The 18,088-nt window shown below is 44.9% G+C and overlaps 1 protein-coding gene across 1 annotated transcript in view; it reads right to left on the bottom strand.

Annotated features, from left to right (window-relative positions):
• Positions 1 to 929: 929 nt before the first annotated feature.
• Positions 930 to 18,088, bottom strand: part of LOC144503838 (N-acetyllactosaminide beta-1,6-N-acetylglucosaminyl-transferase-like) — a 69,902-nt gene continuing 52,743 nt past the window's right edge. Inside the window, exon 2 of the mRNA XM_078228786.1 lies at positions 930 to 1,018. Coding sequence (XP_078084912.1) covers positions 981 to 1,018 — 38 coding nt within the window. The 3' untranslated portion in view covers positions 930 to 980. The remainder of the gene's footprint in view (positions 1,019 to 18,088) is intronic.

Genomic DNA, 18,088 nt, shown 5'->3' with positions numbered 1-18,088 from the left:
TACTCAACATTTAATCTCCATCAATAAATTTCCCTTAAGAATGTGGCGGTAAGCCATTTTCTTGAAATGTTGCCGGTCCATGTTATATATGTATAGTTACAGCGCCATGAGGGAGGGAATTCCAGGATTTTGACCTAATGATGGCAAAGGTGACATAATTCCAAGTCAGGGAATTAGATGCGCGACTTGGAGGGGAATTTGAAGGGTAGTGCTGTTCCCCTTGCTGGCCTTGTTTATCGGGATGGCTGAGGTCACAGGTTTTGAAATTACTACTGAAGGAGGCTTGGTGAGCTCCTACAGTGCATCTTGTAGATGGTACACACACAGTCACAGTGTGCCATTAGCCGAGCAAATGAATGTTTAACAAAGAAAAAGAACAAAGAAAATTACAGCACAGGAACAGGCCCTTCGGCCCTCCAAGCCTGCACCGACCATGCTGCTTGACTTAACTAAAACCCCCTACGCTTCCAGGGACCATATCCCTCTATTCCCATCTCATTCATGTACTTGTCAAGACGTCCCTTAAAAGTCACTACCATATCCGCTTCCACTACCTCCCCCAGCAACGGGTTCCAGGCACCCACCACTCTCTGTGTAAAAAGTCTGCCTCATACATCTCTTTTAAAACTTGCCCCTCGCACCTTAAACTTATGCCCCCTAGTAATTGACTCTTCCACCCTGGGAAAAAGCTTCTGACTATCCACTCTGTCCATGCCTCTCATAATCTTGTAGACTCCTATCAGATCTCCCCTCAACCTCCGTCGCTCCAGTGAGAACAAACCAAGTTTCTCCAACCTCTCCTCATAGCTAATGCCCTCCATACCAGGCAACATCCTGGTAAATCTTTTCTGTACCCTCTCCAAAGCCTCCACATCCTTCCGGTAGTGTGGCGACCAGAATTGAACACTATATTCCAAGTGCGGCCTCACTAAGGTTCTATAAAGCGTCAACATGATTTAAGGTGGTGGATGGGATGCCATTCAGTCAGGCAGTAAATGATCAGCAGGTCTGGCAGCATCTGTGGAGAGAAACAGAGTTAACATTTCAGATCATCGTGGCTGGATAGCAGCTGTCTGAATCATAGAATCCCTACAATGTAGAAGGAGGCCATTCAGCCCTTCGAGTCTGCACCAATCACAATCCCACCCAGGCCCTATCCCCATGATCCCATGTTACCCTAGCTAGTCCCCGTGACACTAAGGGACAATTTAGGTGGCCAATCCACCTAACCCGCACATATTTGGAATGTGGGAGGAAACCAGAGCACCTGGAGGAAACCCGCACAGACATGGGGAGAATGTGCAAATTCCACACACACAGTGACCCAAGCCAGGAATTGAACCCAGGTCCCTAGCGCTGTGAGGCAGCAAGGCTAACCACTGTGCAATCGTGCCGCCCATGCAATGTGAAAGAATAAAGAAACAGGAAAAAACATGAAACAGAAAAAAAAGAGCAAAGTGAAGGCAGAGGTTATGATGCACAAAATTGTTGAAATCAAGTGTTGAATAAGCTGTAAAATGCAGAGTTAAAAGGGGAAGTGCCGTTTCTTCAGCCTGCGGTGAGTTGCACTCAAACATTGTAGCAGACCATGGGCAGAAAGGTCAGAGTGGGAGTAAGGTGGAGAATTAAAATAAGAAGCAACAGGAAGCTCAGGATCATGCTTGCAGACTGAATGGAGGTGTTTCACAAAGTGATCACCCAGTCTGCAATTAGTTTCCCCAATCTAGAGGAGACCACCCCATTTGGAGCGAATACAGAATACCAAACTGAAAGTTGGACAAGTATTTTGCTATTTCATTTGAGGCTTTGAATGTTGATGGCAGGTAATACAGATTTCTTAGTACGAGGCCCTTCAATTTAGTTTTACTATAATAAATTGATTAGGTTAAGGTAATTATAAAGTGCCTTATATATATATAGTGAGAATTCATAATGTGCCTGAAACAAAATATACAAAGGTATTATAAACTGCAAAGATATTATAAACTGTACAACCACAAATTAACCAAGTATTATAAGCTTAAACTGTATTTTCAATATATATGTATTGTGGGCCTTGGCCAACTTCATTCTGAATGCAGCATGATGGGAAACACAGTGTTAGACAGGCTGAATTATTTTAATACAATGGAGTACAGAAAGGCAGCTTCTGTTATCTGTTTTTGGATACATGAAAATAAGTTTAAATCATAGGCCTGCTATTTAAGGAAGCAAATTCGTTCATGGGTAGCAAGGCTGGAGCAGTCTCTCAAGCTGATAAAGGAGGCCTGGTTCCAGCGAAAGAGTGACTCCTTTCACCAATTAAGATTTGCAGGTGTTGGCTATGGCCTTGGTTACTAGTAATGACGTGGGTTAGGTTTCCTAGGTAAAGGGGAAGGAACCTACATGGGCAATAAGCTAATAATCTCCTTTTCCTGTTGACAGGTGGAACGTTATAAGCTAAGGTAATAATGTTGAATATTGTGATTGGACCCTTCAGTCTGATTGACGAGATTAGGCAGGATATTGAAATGTTCAGAATAATATAATAATTTTACCTTGCAATATTGGGCAAAGAGGACAGTCACTCCTCATTGACTGTGTCTCTCTCCTGATGCATTAGCAAATAAATTCCTTTTCGTTCTTTAACTATATACTGTCTTTCGCAGTCTATGTATTGGTTGAGTGACATTCAACAAATACAGAGCACCCCAGTGGAAACACCTCAGAAAATTCCTCTTACAAATGTTGAGAAGGGAGGAGGTAAAAGGGAAGGTGTTGCATCTCCTGCACTTACATGGAAAAGTGCCATTGGAAAAGGAGAGGGTGTTAAGGGTAACTGAGAAATGGATTGGATGTCACACTGGGAACTGTCCTCTTCGGAATACTGAAAGGGTAGGGTAGTGTAGGCTAAGATGTGTTTGGTGGTGGCATCACACTGGATGTGGCAAAAATGGCAGAGGATGATCTGTTGAACATGGAGACTGGTACATGGAAGGTGAGGACAACAACTGATCACCCCAGTTACACCTTCTTCCAGGTGGGAGGGAGGAGTGAGAGAATTTCATGAAATAGGTCAGACGCAGTGGAGGGCCCTGTTAACCATGCAGGGGTAAATTCCTTAGTTGAGGAAAAAGACATATTGAAAGCACTAGTATAGAAAGTTGGATTGTCTGAACTGATGCGACAGAGAAAGAGAGACTTGGGAAATGAAAGAGAACACTTGCAGGAAGCAGGTGTGAGGAAGTGTAGTCAAGGTAGCTGCGGGAGAACATGGGCTTGTAGTGAATACTGATTGTTTGTCGATTGTCTAACCTTCGAAATGGAGACAGAGTAGTCGAGGAAGGGAATGGAAGGGCCAGAGATGGACTAAGTGAAGGAGAGAGAAAAGTGAAAATTAGAAACAACAGCAATGAAAGTTTTTCAGTTCAGGATGGGAGCAGAAAGCGGTAATCAATATACCAGAACAAGAGTGATCCACATATCTCACAAAAAAGCAGACATTGCTACGACCCGTGTGGGCACCGAGCAACAACTTTTCTTTGTAGGAGCTGAAGGAGAAGTTGTTCAATGTGAGACCAAGTTCAGTCAGATGGATAAATTTGGTGGTGGTCGGGGGCTGTTTGGGTCTCCATTCAAGAAAGAAGTGGACAGCTCTCAAACCATCCAGGTGGGCAGTGGAGGACTGGAGGGATTGGATGTCCATGGTGAAGAGGAGACAGTTAGGGCTAGAAACAGGAAACTTGAAATGACGTAAGACATCAGAAGAGTCTCGGATGTATGCAGGGAGAGATTGGACAAGGGGAGGAACAAAGTAGAGTCAAGATAGGAAATACAGTGAGGCAGGAACAAGCTGAAAAATGGGTCAACCCGGGCAAATTCAATTTATGGATTTTGGGAAAGAGGTAGAAGCAGGTTGTTCGAGGTTGGGAGGCTGAGGGCGGAATTTTCCCGTCCTGCCTGCCATGGGAATCATAATGGAAGGGACAGGACCATACAAAGGTCCATTGACCTCGGGTGGGATTTTCCAGGCTTAGGGTGAGCGTGGCTGGAAAATCCTGCCCTATGAGTTTGGAGGCTATGGAAGGAAGATCTCCAGAGGAGAGAAGATCAGTGACAGCTTGACATTTGGTAGTGGGATTATGGTCCAGGTGGAGGTTTGATCTAATTTGATTTATTATTGTCACATATATTAGTATACAGTGAAAAGTATTGTTTCTTGCGCGCTATACAAAGCATACCATTCATAGAGATGGAAACAAGAGAGTGCAGAATGTAGTGTAACAGTCATAGCTACGGTGTAGAGAAAGATCAACTTAATGCAAGGTAGGTCCATTCAAAAGTCTGACAGCAGCAGGGAAGAAGCTGTTCTTGAGTCAGTTGGTACGTGACCTCAGACTTTTGTATCTTTTTCCCGACGGAAGAATGTGGAAGATAGAATATCTGGGCTGCTTTGCCGAGGCAGCTGAAAGTGTAGACACAGTCAATGGATGGGAGGCTGGTTTGCGTGATGGATTGGGCTACATTCACAACGTTCTGTAGTTGCTTGCGGTCTTGGGCAGAGCAGGAGCCATACCAAGCTGTGATACAACCAGAAAGAATGCTTTCTATGGTGCATCTGTAAAAGTTGGTGAGAGTCGTAGCTGACATGCCAAATTTCCTTAGTCTTCTGAGAAAGTAGAGGTGTTGGTGGCCTTTCTTAACTATAGTGAAGTGCTCCCCAACAGGAAGAGAACAGTCTTGCCTGGTGATTGTCGAGTGGTGTTCATTCATCCGTTGTCGTAGCGTCTGCATGGTTTCCCCAATGTACCATGCCTCAGGACATCCTTTCCTGCAGCGTATCAGGTAGACAATGTTGGCCGAGTTGCAAGAGTAGGTACCGTGTACCTGGTAGATGGTGTTCTCACGTGCGATGATGGCATCCGTGTTGATGATCCGGCACGTCTTGCAGAGGTTGCTGTGGCAGGGTTGTGTGGTGTCGTGGTCACTGTTCTCCTGAAGGCTGGGTAGTTTGCTGCAGACAATGGTCTGTTTGAGGTTGTGTGGTTGTTTGAAGGCAAGAAGTGGGGGTGTGGGGATGGCCTTGGCAAGATGTTCGTCTTCATCAATGACATGTTGAAGGCTCCAGAGGAGATGCCGTAGCTTCTCTGCTCCGGGGAAGTACTGGACAACGAAGGGTACTCTGTCCACCGTGTCCCATGTTTGTCTTCTGAGGAGGTCGGTGTGGTTTTTCGCTGTGGCGCATCGGAACTCTTGATCGATGAGTCGAGCGCCATATCCTGTTCTTATGAGGGCATCTCTCAGCATCTGGAGGTGTCTGTTGCGATCCTCCTCATCCGAACAGATCCTGTGTATACGGAGGGCTTGTCCGTAGGGGATGGCTTCTTTAACGTGTTTAGGGTGGAAGCTGGAGTAGTGGAGCATCATGAGGTTATCCGTGGGCTTGCGGTACAGTGAGGTGCTGAGGTGACCGTCCTTAATGGAGATGCGCGTGTCCTAGAATGCAACCGATTCCAGAGAGTAGTCCATGGTGAGTCTGATGGCGGGATGGAACTTGTTGATGTCATCATATAGTTGTTTCAGTGATTGTTCACCATGAGTCCAAAGGAAGAAAATATCATCTGTTGTAGGGAAAAATCCCTTGTACCAGTGCATTCAAAGAAGTCGAGTCGCAAGGCAACGTTCAAAGTGTTTTTCTTTATTGTACAATTACTGGGATCCCAGGGAGAACAGCGTAACCAGCCTAGAAACAGTGGCTTGGCCACGTTGATCTCAATCCTTTCACATCAGCTCTGGATCTTTATAGGGATCCAAATTCGAGCGGGAACATTTGATTATGCATTTTTACAATATGTATAAAGTGGTCTGTCGGGTCAGGAAGTTCTCTGGGAGGCTTGTCAATTTGCATTTGTATGGTGTGTGTTTGTGTTAATGGGACGACCTGTTCTTGCCCCGGTGTTTTAATGTGTTTCCCATTATCCCCTCTATGTGTCCCCTTATATCTATTGACCTCATTGTTTTGTGTCTGTGTTCCCTGCTTGCGAGATTAGGTGTTAATGTCATTTTGTCCTGCTGTGTGTAGGGAGATTTAATCTCATCTTTTATTCCTTTTACCCTAGTTTGTTAAGTTTCTTTGCCTGCCTTGGCCATTTTATTCCTGTAATATTTTATTGATAGTCTGGTTATGCCATATAGCCCACTCTCGGTCTTGACTCGCAGATATCCCGACCTTCCTTGGCCAAAGGCCGGTTTAAAATGCAGCTTCGCGCTGTTGCTGGGCAGAATAAGGATCTTTCGTTGGCTTTGAAATTTAAAGGTCTCTCAGCTGTGCAGAGGGGGTTTGAACGAATATCCATCCGGGTGTTCCGTTCTGCATTGTAGGCACGTTATGAATGGTGCCAATATGGCTTTTGGAAAATTGCCTACTTCACATCGATGTATCTAGTGTATAGCATCGGTTGAAGGTCCTGTGTGGTGAAGAAGTCTTGTTCGAACCTGTGCTTGAAGATGTTGGCATATTGAGGTGCGGATTTGGTCCCCATGGCTGTTCCGTGTGTCTGGATGAAGAACTGGTTGTTGAAGGTGAAGACATTGTGGTCTAGGATGAAGCGGATGAGTTGTAAAATTGCATCTGGAAACTGGCAGTTGACGACATTGAGTACTGAGGCCGTTGCAGCAATGCCATCATCGTGGGGGATGCTGGTGTAGAGTGCCGAGACATCGAGGTTAGTACACCAGATAAAAGCATCATAATCTTGATCAGCAGTTTTTATGACAATGTTAAGGCTGGACCCGAGAGAACAAAGTTCTATCAGTTCAGAGAGAGAGATAAGTTGGAGTGAGTGTGGGAAGCAGATAAATTGAGACAGCTGATGTCATGTTGGCAATCCTCAATCAAAAGATCAAGAGCTACAAGATCCAGGTTTCAAATTTCCAGCATCTACAGAATTCTGCTTTTGTTTTACCAGAATGATGCCTGGACTCCCAAACATTAAATCACAAGGGGAGATTACACAAGCAAAGATCACTTTCCCTGGAATTTAGATGACTTCAGGATGATCCAGTCAAAGATTTCAAGATACTAAGGGAACAAATAGGGCAGATAGAAGCTATTTCTGCTGGTTGGAGTGTCTAGGAATGATATAAGTGTAACTCTCTTCTGCAAACAGCAATTGATATTAATCAATAGTTAATTTTAAATCGGAGATTAGTAGATTTCCATTATCCAAAGATATGAAGGAATATAAAACACAGGCAGTAATCTGAAGTTTGGTCAGAGACCAGCCATGACTTTACTGAATGGTGGAACAAATTTGAGGTCTACTCCTCAAGGTTCTTTACAGGAGTATTGTCATCAAAGTTTGACATTGAACCAAGGGGAGAAGGTTAAACCTGGCAATCACAGGCCAGTCAGTTTAACAATGGTGATAGAAAAACTTTTACAAACAATATTCCTCAAGAAAATTAACAGCCACTTGGACAAGCATGGACTAATGTGATAGCTGGCATGAAATTGTTAAGGGCAAATTGTATTTGACTGAATTGATTGCAATTTTAAAGGAGTTCTGTTGATGCTGAGTTTATAGACTTTAGAACAATGGTTCCCAACCTGTGGTGCATGGATCACTGGTGATTCGCGAGGGTATTGCAGGTAGTCCATGGAGAAAAAAAAACACGTGTACCTTGGATGTAACATAATCAATGTTACATGATAATTCGCAATGGGATTGAATAGTCAAAATGTGTAGGAGTTAGCACAGATGGGACCTGTGTGATGTTAGGCCAACACAGTGGGGCTGTTATGCTCGTAAGAGCAGTGGCTCTGCTAGCAACAGCCAATCACTGCAGCATCCATAGGGAGTTGTTAGCTGCAAAGAAAACGCCTGCTGACCTCATGACCGTTTTGGAGATAGTGATTAAAATGGTTAACTTTATCAAGGCCTGTCCACTGTATTTGTGAATATTTACAGCTCTATGTTACGAGATGGGCAATGATCTCCATCAACTACTTCTGCACACTGAGGATCGCGGGCTCTGCCAAGGAAAGGTACCAGCGAGTCTTTTCGAGTTGTGTGATGAAGTGAGAATTTTTTTTACTTGATTCAAGCTTGAACTCTCACAAACTTTCAGCGATTTTCAGTGACTTGCCAAATAGGCATTTAAGGCAGATATTTTCGACCACATAACTGGCCTCAATCTGAGTCTTTAAGGAAAGTCAATGCCATTTTTCATGTGCAGGACAAAACAGAAACGGCGATGAAGCAAACAGATGTGAACCAAATGACTCGAGCAGTCAAATTACAAGTCGTTTGCGAATCTGTCAGATCTTTTGGCCACGGCAGGAATGCAGCTTCCATACAGTGTGAAACATGACATCAGAGAACACCTGCAAAGTTTGAAAACACAGCTACGCAAATACTTCCCTGTTACTGACACAAAGTTCAACTGGATACAAAATCCCTTTGCAAGCCTTAATGATTATATCCTCGCAAGCCTGACCCCCAGAGAGCAAAGCAGCCACTGTCCTGTGACAGTGCTGTAAAGCTAGATTTTTCTCAGAACTACCTGACTGACTTTTGGCTTTCTTTAAGCTTCTGAATACCCAGAACTGTCTGACAAGGCAGTAAAGTTTCTGATGACTTTTCCTACAACCTACCTTTGTGAAACTTGATTTTCTGGGCTTATTGTAACGAAAACAAAATATTGAAATAAACTTAACATTGATCCAGGTCTCCCATTGAGACAATCATCCGTGGAAGCTGACATCCAGCGTTTGACGTCTGCGAAACAACATTTGCCTTCACATTATGGTGGCACGGTGGCACAGCGGTTAGCACTGCAGCCTCATTGCACCAGGGACCCCGGTTCAATTCCGGCCTCGGGTCTCACTGTCTGTGTGGAGTTTGAATATTCTTCCCGTGTCTGCGTGGGTTTCCTCCGGGGGCTCTGGTTCCCCCCCCCACACTCCAAAGATGTGCAGGTTAAGTTGATTGGCTATGCTAAATTGTCCCTAGTGTCAGGGGATTAGCAGGGTAAATATGTGGGATTATGGGAATGGGACCTGGGTGGGATTGTGGTCGATGCAGACTCGATGGGCTGAATGGCCTCCTTCTGCACTCTAGGGATTCTATGATTAGGTGGGTGTTATCTGTTTCCACTGATAAGCCTACTGCAAGTAAATGTGCTGTGACGAATGCAATGCATTTGTGTGAAAGTCATAAACTATTAGAAATAGCTACAATTTTAATACCCGGTGATATATAAGTATGTTAAAAAAAAAGTTCAGAACAGCTTGTGGTCCGCAAAAGCTTTTGATGACAATCCAGTGATCCGCATAAGGTAGTGAACCACTGCTTTAGAAAGGCATTTGATAAATGTATGACATATTAGGAAGCCCAAGGGGTAAAAGGAGAGGCAATGGTCTAGTGGTATTATCACTAGTCTATTAATTCAGAAACTCAGCTAATGTTCTGGAGACCCGAATTGATCCCACCACGGCAGTTGGTGGAATTTGAATTCAATAAAAAATATCTGGAATTAAGAATCTACTGCTGACCATGAAACCATTGTCGATTGTCAGAAAGGCCATCTTGTTCACTAAGGGGAAGGAAATCTGTCATCCTTACCTGGTCTGGCCTACATGTGGCTCCAGAGCCACAGCAATGTGGTTGACTCTCAATTGCCCTATGAAATGGCCTAGCAAGCCACTCAGTTCAAGGGCACTAAGGAATATATCCTGGCTAGCCTGCGATGCTGATGTCCCTTGAATGAATTTTTAAAAAGCATACATAAAGAATTGGCTAAAACAGAGTTGTGGTGAATGGCTTTTATTTCCAGACTGGAGAGTTTGTGATCCTCAGGTTCTGTTTTTGATAGACATTCATGACTTGGAGGGTACAGGGTATAATTTGAATAGTTGCAGATAAGTGTAGTTAACAAATAGGAAAATAGTGATAAGACTTCAAGAAGACAAAGCCGCACTGGTGGAATGGTCAGCTACGTGACAGATGAAGTTCAATGTAGAAAAGTGAGGTGATACGTTTTTTGTAGAAGGAATGAGAGACAACACATGTAAAATGGTATTATTTTGATGTAGATACTGATTTGGACTTTGTGAGCTGATTGGTCTTCTTTTATAGTATTCATTGTACGAAGATGACACAAATCTTTAAAAATGGTAACAACACTTAATAAAACATTTGGCATCCAGGACTTCGCAAATAGGGGCATAGAATACAAAAGCCAAGGCGTTTTACGGAACCTATGTAAAGCACTAGTCTGGATGCAGCTGAGGTATGATACACAGGAAGACAAAGTCTTCAGATAAACTGTACAAGAGATTTACTAGAATGGCTCAAGGGATAAAGGATAACTGGTGTGAATTGACTCGAGAAGCTGTGATTCTTCTTTTTATAACAGGACTTGTTAGAGGTGCTCAAAACCATAAAGGATTTAAATAGTGTAAATAAAGAGAAATTGTGCTCAGGAGTCGGTAATCAAAGGGTTTTAAAAGTTGACTGGAAGAAGAGGCAGAGACGATATGCGGAACAAATGATTAGGATTTGGAATGCACTCTTTCGGGTGGTGGATACAGATTTAGGAATTTGATAAATATTTTGAGAAAAAAATTACAAGAGCCTAAATTTTCAGGATGGCAAACGTCGGCGCTTTACCCATCCCCGCCGACTCTGACAGGTCCACTGCAATTTCACATTCCATTGAGCATTAATTGGCAGCAGGCGGGACCGCCATTCGGCCTTGGAAGGAGGTTCCAATCCAGGTAATACTGCAGTGGCCAGAAGAGATACTACAGTGCTGTTCCTCAGCCTACGTCCTGGGTTTTGGGGGCGGGGGGCGGGGTGTGTCACGATCTTGGCATTGGGGGTTCGGGTGGAGGGGTATGGTAATGGGGGGGGGGGGAGGGGGGTGGATCTCCCAGGTCCTGGAAGAAAGGAAACTCCAAATTTGAAGGGGCCTTTAGATTGAGGTGTACCTCCCCCACTTCCTACTCAAGATGGAAATTCATTCATTTTTCAGTTTCCCACCCTGCTCTGACATGCACCCAGCAGCCTAAAAATTGAGGCTGGGCAGGAAAAGACCCTTAAGTGGCCATAAAGTGGGTACTTAAGGGCCTTAATAGCGGAAAGAGTGGGTTTCCTACCCGGAGGCCCTGTCCGCCCCATTGTGAAATTGTGTCAGGGTTGGGGCAGGCAGGATAATGGAAGTAATCCCAGTAAATTTACACTCCTTTGCACCCCTCAAAACCCACCTGGGAGGAGCATAAAATTCTGGCCAAGGATATTAGAAAAGAACATGATTAAAATGGGAGGGGGATGGGAACCTATGCAAGGATTCAGAGGAGGGGAATCAAGGACAAGTACAAAAGACAGAAAAGGGACTAAGTGATAGGCTGAGAAATCAAGGGCAATAATCAAACACCGTGAAAAATAGTGGGATTCATAGAATCCCTACAGTGCAGAAAGAGGCTATTCTGCCCATCGAGCCTGCACCGACAACAATCCCAAGCCCTATCCCTGTAACCCCATATTTACCCTGCTAATCCCCCAGATACTAAAGGGCAATTTACCATGACCAATCCACCTAACCCGCACGTCCTTGGACAAGTAATTGGGATTGGGAAAGTAATCTTAAAAAGACAAGTGTCAAGGTTTTGTGTCTTAATGCATGGGGCATTTGCAAAGTGCATGAATTCATCGCATAAGTATATGTAAACGGGTATGATATAGTGGGTTTATGGAGCTATGGCTGCAAGGTGACCAGGGATGGGAAATGAACATCCAGGGGCATTCAGTATTTAGGAAGGAAAAAGGAAAATGTGGAGGAGTTGCATTGCTGGTTAACGAGGAAATTAGCGCAATAGTGAGAAAGGATATTAGCTCTGTCAATGTGGAATCTCTATGAGTACAGCTGAAAAACACCAAGGGGCAAAATACATTAGTGGAGGTTGTATATAGACCCCCAAACTGTAGTGGTGACGTTGGGAATGGAATTAAATAGGAAATCAGTGATGCACAAGATAAAGGAACATCTGTAATTATGGGTGACTTTAATCTGCATATTGCTTTGGCAAATCAAATTAGTCACAATAGTGTAGAGGAGGAATTCCCGGACTGTGTACAGGATGGTTTTCTGGACCAATATGTTGAGGAACCAACTAGACAGGGTATTGTGTAATGAGAAAGGAATAATTGGCAATCTAGTTGCACGAGACCCCTTGGGGATGAACAACCATAATCTTCATCAAGATAGAGAGTTGATTCTTAGACTAGGATCCTGATTCTCAGTAAAAGAAACTACAATGGTATGAGGTGCGAGTTGGCTATGATGGATTGGGAAATGTTATTTAAAGGGATGACAGTGGATAGGCAATGGCAAACATTCAAAGAGCACATGGGTAAACCGCAACAATTCTTTATTTCTGTCTGGCATAAAAGTAGAACGGGAAAGGTGGCCAATTCATGGCTTATAAGGAAAATTAGACATAGTATTAGATCCAAGAAAGAGGTATTCAAATTGGCCAGAAAAAACATCAGAGCTGAGGATTGAAAGCAGTTTAGAATTCAACAAAGGAGGACAAAGGGATTGATTAAGAAGGGGAAAATAGAGTACGAGAGTAAGTTTGCACGGAACATAAAAACTGACTGTAAAAGTTTCTGTCAGTATGTGAAGAGAAAACGAATGGTGAAGACAGAAACAGGGGAATTTATAATGGGGAACAAAGAAATGGCTGACCAACTATATACATTCTTTCGTTCTGTCTTCACAAAAGAGAATAGAAATAACATACCAGAAATGATAGTGAACACAGGGTTTAGTGAGAGGGAGGGACTGAAGGAAATCAGTATTAGAGAAATGGTGTTGGGAAAATTGATGGGATTGAAGTCCTGATAATCTACATCCCAGTGCACTTAAGGCAGTGGCGCTAGAAATAATGGATGCATTGGTGATCATATTCCAAGATTCTATAGACTCTGGAACAATTCTTACAGATTAGAGGGTAGCTAATGTAACCACACTATTTAAAAAGGGAGGTAGAGAGAAAACAGGGAATTATAGGCCAGTTAGCCCAATATCGGTAGTGGGAAAAATTCTAGAGTCCATTATCAAAGATTTTATAGTAGAGCACTTGGAAAACAGGGGCAGAAACGGTAGAGTCAGCACAGATTTATGAAAGAAAAGCTATGCTTGACAAATATACTGGAATTCCTCAAGGATGTAACCAGCAGAGTTGTTGAGAGGGAGCCAGTGGATGTGGTTTATTTGGACTTTCAGAAGGCTTTCGACAAAGTCCCACATAAGAGATTAGCTTGTAAAATTAAAGTGCATGGGATTGGGCGTAGTGTATTGAGATGGATAGAAAACTGGTTGGCAGACAGGAAATAAAGAGTAGGAATAAATGGGTCTTTTGCCAAATGACAGGCAGTAACTAGTGGGGTATCATAGGGATCGGTGCGAGGACCCCAGCTATTCACTATATATATTAATGGTTTAGATAAGGCTACTGAATATAATATCCCCAAATCTGCAGATGACACAAAGCTGATTGGAACGGTGAGCTGTGAGGAGGATGCAGAGATGCTTCACTATGATTTGGATAAGCTAAGTGAGTGGGCAAATGCATGGCAGTATAATGTGGATAAATGGGAGGTTATCCACTTTGGTGGTACCAAACACAGGAAGGCAGATTATTATCTGAATGGACATAAATTAAGCAAAGGGAATGTGCAATGAGATCTGGGTATACACCAATCTCTGAAGGTAAGCATGCAGGCGCAGTAGGCATCAAAGGCAGCAAATGTTATGTTGGCCTTCAAAGTACAGGAGCAGGGATGTCTTGCTCCAAAAATACCAGGCTTTGCCATGAGGCCACACCTGGAACATTATGTATAGGTGAGGCTCCACCTGGAATTTTATGTGCAGTTTTGGTCTCATCTGAGGAAGGATGTTCTTGTGATAGAGGGAGAGCAGCGAAGGTTTACCAGAGTGATTCCTGACATACAAGGAGAGATTGAGTCGGTTAGGATTATATTCGTTGTAGTTCAGAAGAATGAGGAGGGCGGGAGAGGGGATCTCATAGAAACCTATAAAATTCTAACAAAACTACACAGGGTAGAAGCAGGAAGGATGTTCCTGATGGTGGGGGTGTCCAGAACCAGGGGTCCTACTCGAAGGATATGGGGTAAACCTTTTAGGGTTGAGATGAGGAGAAATTTCTTCACCCAGAGTGGTAAGCCTATGGAATTCACTATCACAAAAAGCAGTTTAAGCCAAAACATTGTATGTTTTCAAGAAGGAGTTAAGATATAGTTTTTGGGGCAAAGGGGATCAAAGGATATTTGGAGGGTAGGGAGCAGCATGATCAGGCTACTGAGTTGGATGATCAGCCATGATCATATGACTGGCGGAGCAGGCTCAAAGGCCAAATGGCCTCTCCTGCTCCTATTTTCTATGTTTTTATGACTATTCTTTGCAGTATTAATGCAGATCTAACGGCCTGAATGGCCTCCTTCTGTACTGTACTTTTTACGATTCTATGTTTCCAAACAGATTTTAGGAATGGTGTCTAATAGGTTTTAAAGATCAACTTCAAAATTTGGAGAGATTTAGGGAAGGAACTCAATGGGTGTGAAGCCAGACAGCCGAAGATACGGCTGCCAATGCTGGGGTCGGGGGAACATGGGTTACAGAGTTATTGAAAGATTGGAGGATGTTACAGAGATGGGGAGGGACAGGCATGGAGGAATTTGAACAGAAGGATGTAAATTTTAAATTTGAGCTGGTAGGGAGACCATTGTCTAATGCAGATTGGCAAACACAATTCACCAATAAGAGACACTCTAACCACTGGCCCTTCAATGGTGTTAGAATCACTGAATCCTCCACTGTCAATATCCTTGGGGGTTACCATTGACCAGAAACTCAACTGGACTCGCCACAAACACAATGGCCGGGATTCTCCCAAATAAAATTCTAAGTGCCGAATTTATGTAAAAATGGGAGTAACTCCCACTGTTTTTTTTTAGAAAGCAAGATTTTCAAAATGAATCTCCCACACTCTGTGCACTGCAGAGTGCCTTAGTGAGATTCACATTGAAAATCCGGGGCGGGGCCTATTCCCGCTCGAGGGGCCCGAGCATAGCACTGAGCAGGCCAGCTGCATGCACACCAATCTGTCAGAGCGGAGATCGGCGCATGCACAGTAGCCACGCACTGCCAGCCTCCCGATTGCTGCCACACAGATCCTGCCACCCCCGATTGCTGGCGTCCCGGGTCTCTCCGGGCCAGCCCCGCCCCACCCCAGGCCTGCCCCGATCTCCCCCAATCTCCCCCCGCCACCGCAGCCCCGATCTGCTCATCTCCCCCACCCACAGCCCTGAACCCTCTGGGAGCTCCCCCCTTCCCCCGATCAGCCCCTTCACTTCCTCTGCCACAGTTCCCTATGCAGAATGGTAGTGGGATCCCCCACAACCCCCGATTGTCCTCCCAACCACATCCCTGAATAGGCCCCACACCCCTCTGGCCCTGCTCCCTTAGCTCTGCCCAATGCCCAGTGGGCAGTGCCAATGTGCCTTCTTGGGCAGTGCCAGGAGGCACCTCTCCCTTATCCCAACCTCCTGGTGGAGGAGGGAGGGGCACCATGGCCTCCCTTCACTCCAGCAGGGTTGGGCCGCCAGCTCCCTGTTAGTGGGGAGCTATTGTAAACCCCGCGAGTGAACCACTCCTAGTGGGGGGGGCGGGGTGGGGGGGGGGGGGGCGGGGGGGGGGAGGCTTCAGTCAAGGTGCCGTTAATAAGATGGAAATAGCAATTTCAATATTTAAAATCAGCCCCACGATGATTTCCGGCGCAGAGTTGACAATGCCAGAAATCCAGGGCCCAGAGACACGCAGAGGCTATGGCGCCCAGAGAATTGCCCTCAAAATGGCCTCCACTGATGACTCCCAGCCCGTTGCGCTGCTCTAGCTGGGAGAATCACCCACAATGGCTACAAGTGCAGGTCAGGGGCAAGGAATACTGTGACGAGTAAATCACCTCTTGACCCCCCAAAGCCTGTCCACTATTTACAAGGAATAAGTCAGGAGTGTGATAGAATACTCTCCACTTGCCTGGATGGTGCAGCTCTAACAATACTCGAGAAGCTTGGCATCATCCAGGACAAAGCAGCTCGCTTGATTGGCACCACAGCCACAAACATCCACTCCCTCACTACCGATGCTCAGTAGCAGCAGTGTGTACTATCTACAAGATGCACTGCACAATTCACCAAAGATCCTTAGACAGCACCTTCCAAACCCACAACCACTTCCATCTAGAAGGTCAAGGGCAGCAGATATATGGGAACACCACCACCTGCAAGATTCCCTCCAAGCCACTCACCATCCTGACTTGGAAATATATCGCCGTTCCTTCGCAGTCAAAATCCTGGAATTCCCTCTCTAATGGCATTGTGGGTCAACCCACAGCATGCGGACTGCAGTGTTTCAAAAAGGCAACTCAACACCACGTTCTCAGGGCAACTGGATGGGCAATAAATGTTGGCCAGCCAGTAATGCCCATGTCCCATAAATTAATTTTAAAAAACATAGGGATGATGGATGAATGGAACTTGGTTCGAATTTGGATTTGGGCAGCAGAATTTTGAAGTTTATTAAGGGTGGTAGATGGGGTGCCAATCAGAAGAGTATTAAAAGAGCTGTGTCAGGGGTCAATAGAAGCATTGATGAGGATTTCAGCAGCAAATAAGCAGAGACAGATGATGTTACAGAGATGGAAATAGGCATGTATGACAGGAAAAAATGGGGTCAAAAGCAAATAAATGTTGAGGTTGTAAGCAGTCTGGTTCAACCAATGTGAGGAAGACTCAAGGGTTTGTTCTCAGGGTGGGTGCACAGTGGTCAACACTACTGCCTCACAGTGCCAGGGACCCTGGTTCAATTCTGGCCTTGGGTAACTGTCTGTGTGGAGTTTGCACATTCTCCCTATGTCTGCATGCGTTTCCTCCGGGTGCTCTGGTTTCCTCCTACAGTCCAAAGATGTGCAGGTTAGGTGGATTAGCCATGGTAAATTGCCCATTGGTGTCCAGGGATGTGTGAGTTGGGTGAATTTGCCACTACCTCTCCCAAAGCTTTGATCAATAAACTGCTTGTTGAATCTTTAAGTCTTGACTCCGAGTGGTGAATTTCCCACAACAAATTGGCGTAGTCGGCAGGATCTATGCTGCTGGTGAGTCGATCGGTTGGCCTCGATCGGCAACTGGGGTAGAGATCATTGAATCTGTGGGAGTCAGACTGAGTCAACAATGAAGTTTAAAATGGGTAAAAATTAGGGGAATTTACGGTATAGAAATAAGTATTAAAGAACAAAGAACAAAGAACAATACAGCACAGGAACAGGCCCTTCGGCCCTCCAAGCCCGCGGCGCTCCCCGGTCCAGGATTGAATCCTGAATCCAGGAACCCCGCCCAATTTTCCAGCCTATCTACATCCTAATATCCTATCCACCGAGCTGTCCCTCACAGCTACGATGCTTTGTTCATCACAACCTATTAACTCACCCCCCCATTCCAGACCATGTGATCACCAGGGAGAGGCGAAAACCCAGAGTGAAAACCCCAGGGCCAATATGGGGAAAACAAAATCTGGGAAATTCCTCTCCGATCCCCTGTGGCGATCGAAACGAGTCCAGGAGATCACACTGGCCCTGATCAGAAAATGCTTCCCAACCCTATTCATTTCCACTTCTGCTTTACGAACACCATCTGAATTCCCTGCCCCCGAGACAGGTTCCCAACTATCCGCAGTCTCGCTCTGTACTGGCACCAGCAAGATGATCATAGAATGAAGCCTTGAAACGAGAAACAAAGAACAATTAGCCCGCGCCGCTCCCTGGTCCAAACTAGACCACTCTTTTGTATCCCTCCATTCCCACTCCGTTCATATAGCTGTCTAGATAAGTCTTAAACGTTCCCAGTGTGTCCGCCTCCACCACCTTGCCCGGCAACACATTCCAGGCCCCCACGACCCTCTGTGTAAAATATGTCCTTCTGATATCTGTGTTAAACCTCCCCCCCTTCACCTTGAACCTATGACC

This window comes from Mustelus asterias, chromosome 2 (genome assembly GCF_964213995.1).
Source record: "Mustelus asterias chromosome 2, sMusAst1.hap1.1, whole genome shotgun sequence".
Classification (NCBI taxonomy): Eukaryota; Metazoa; Chordata; class Chondrichthyes; order Carcharhiniformes; family Triakidae; genus Mustelus; species Mustelus asterias.
This window is presented reverse-complemented; position numbering and strand designations above follow the sequence as displayed.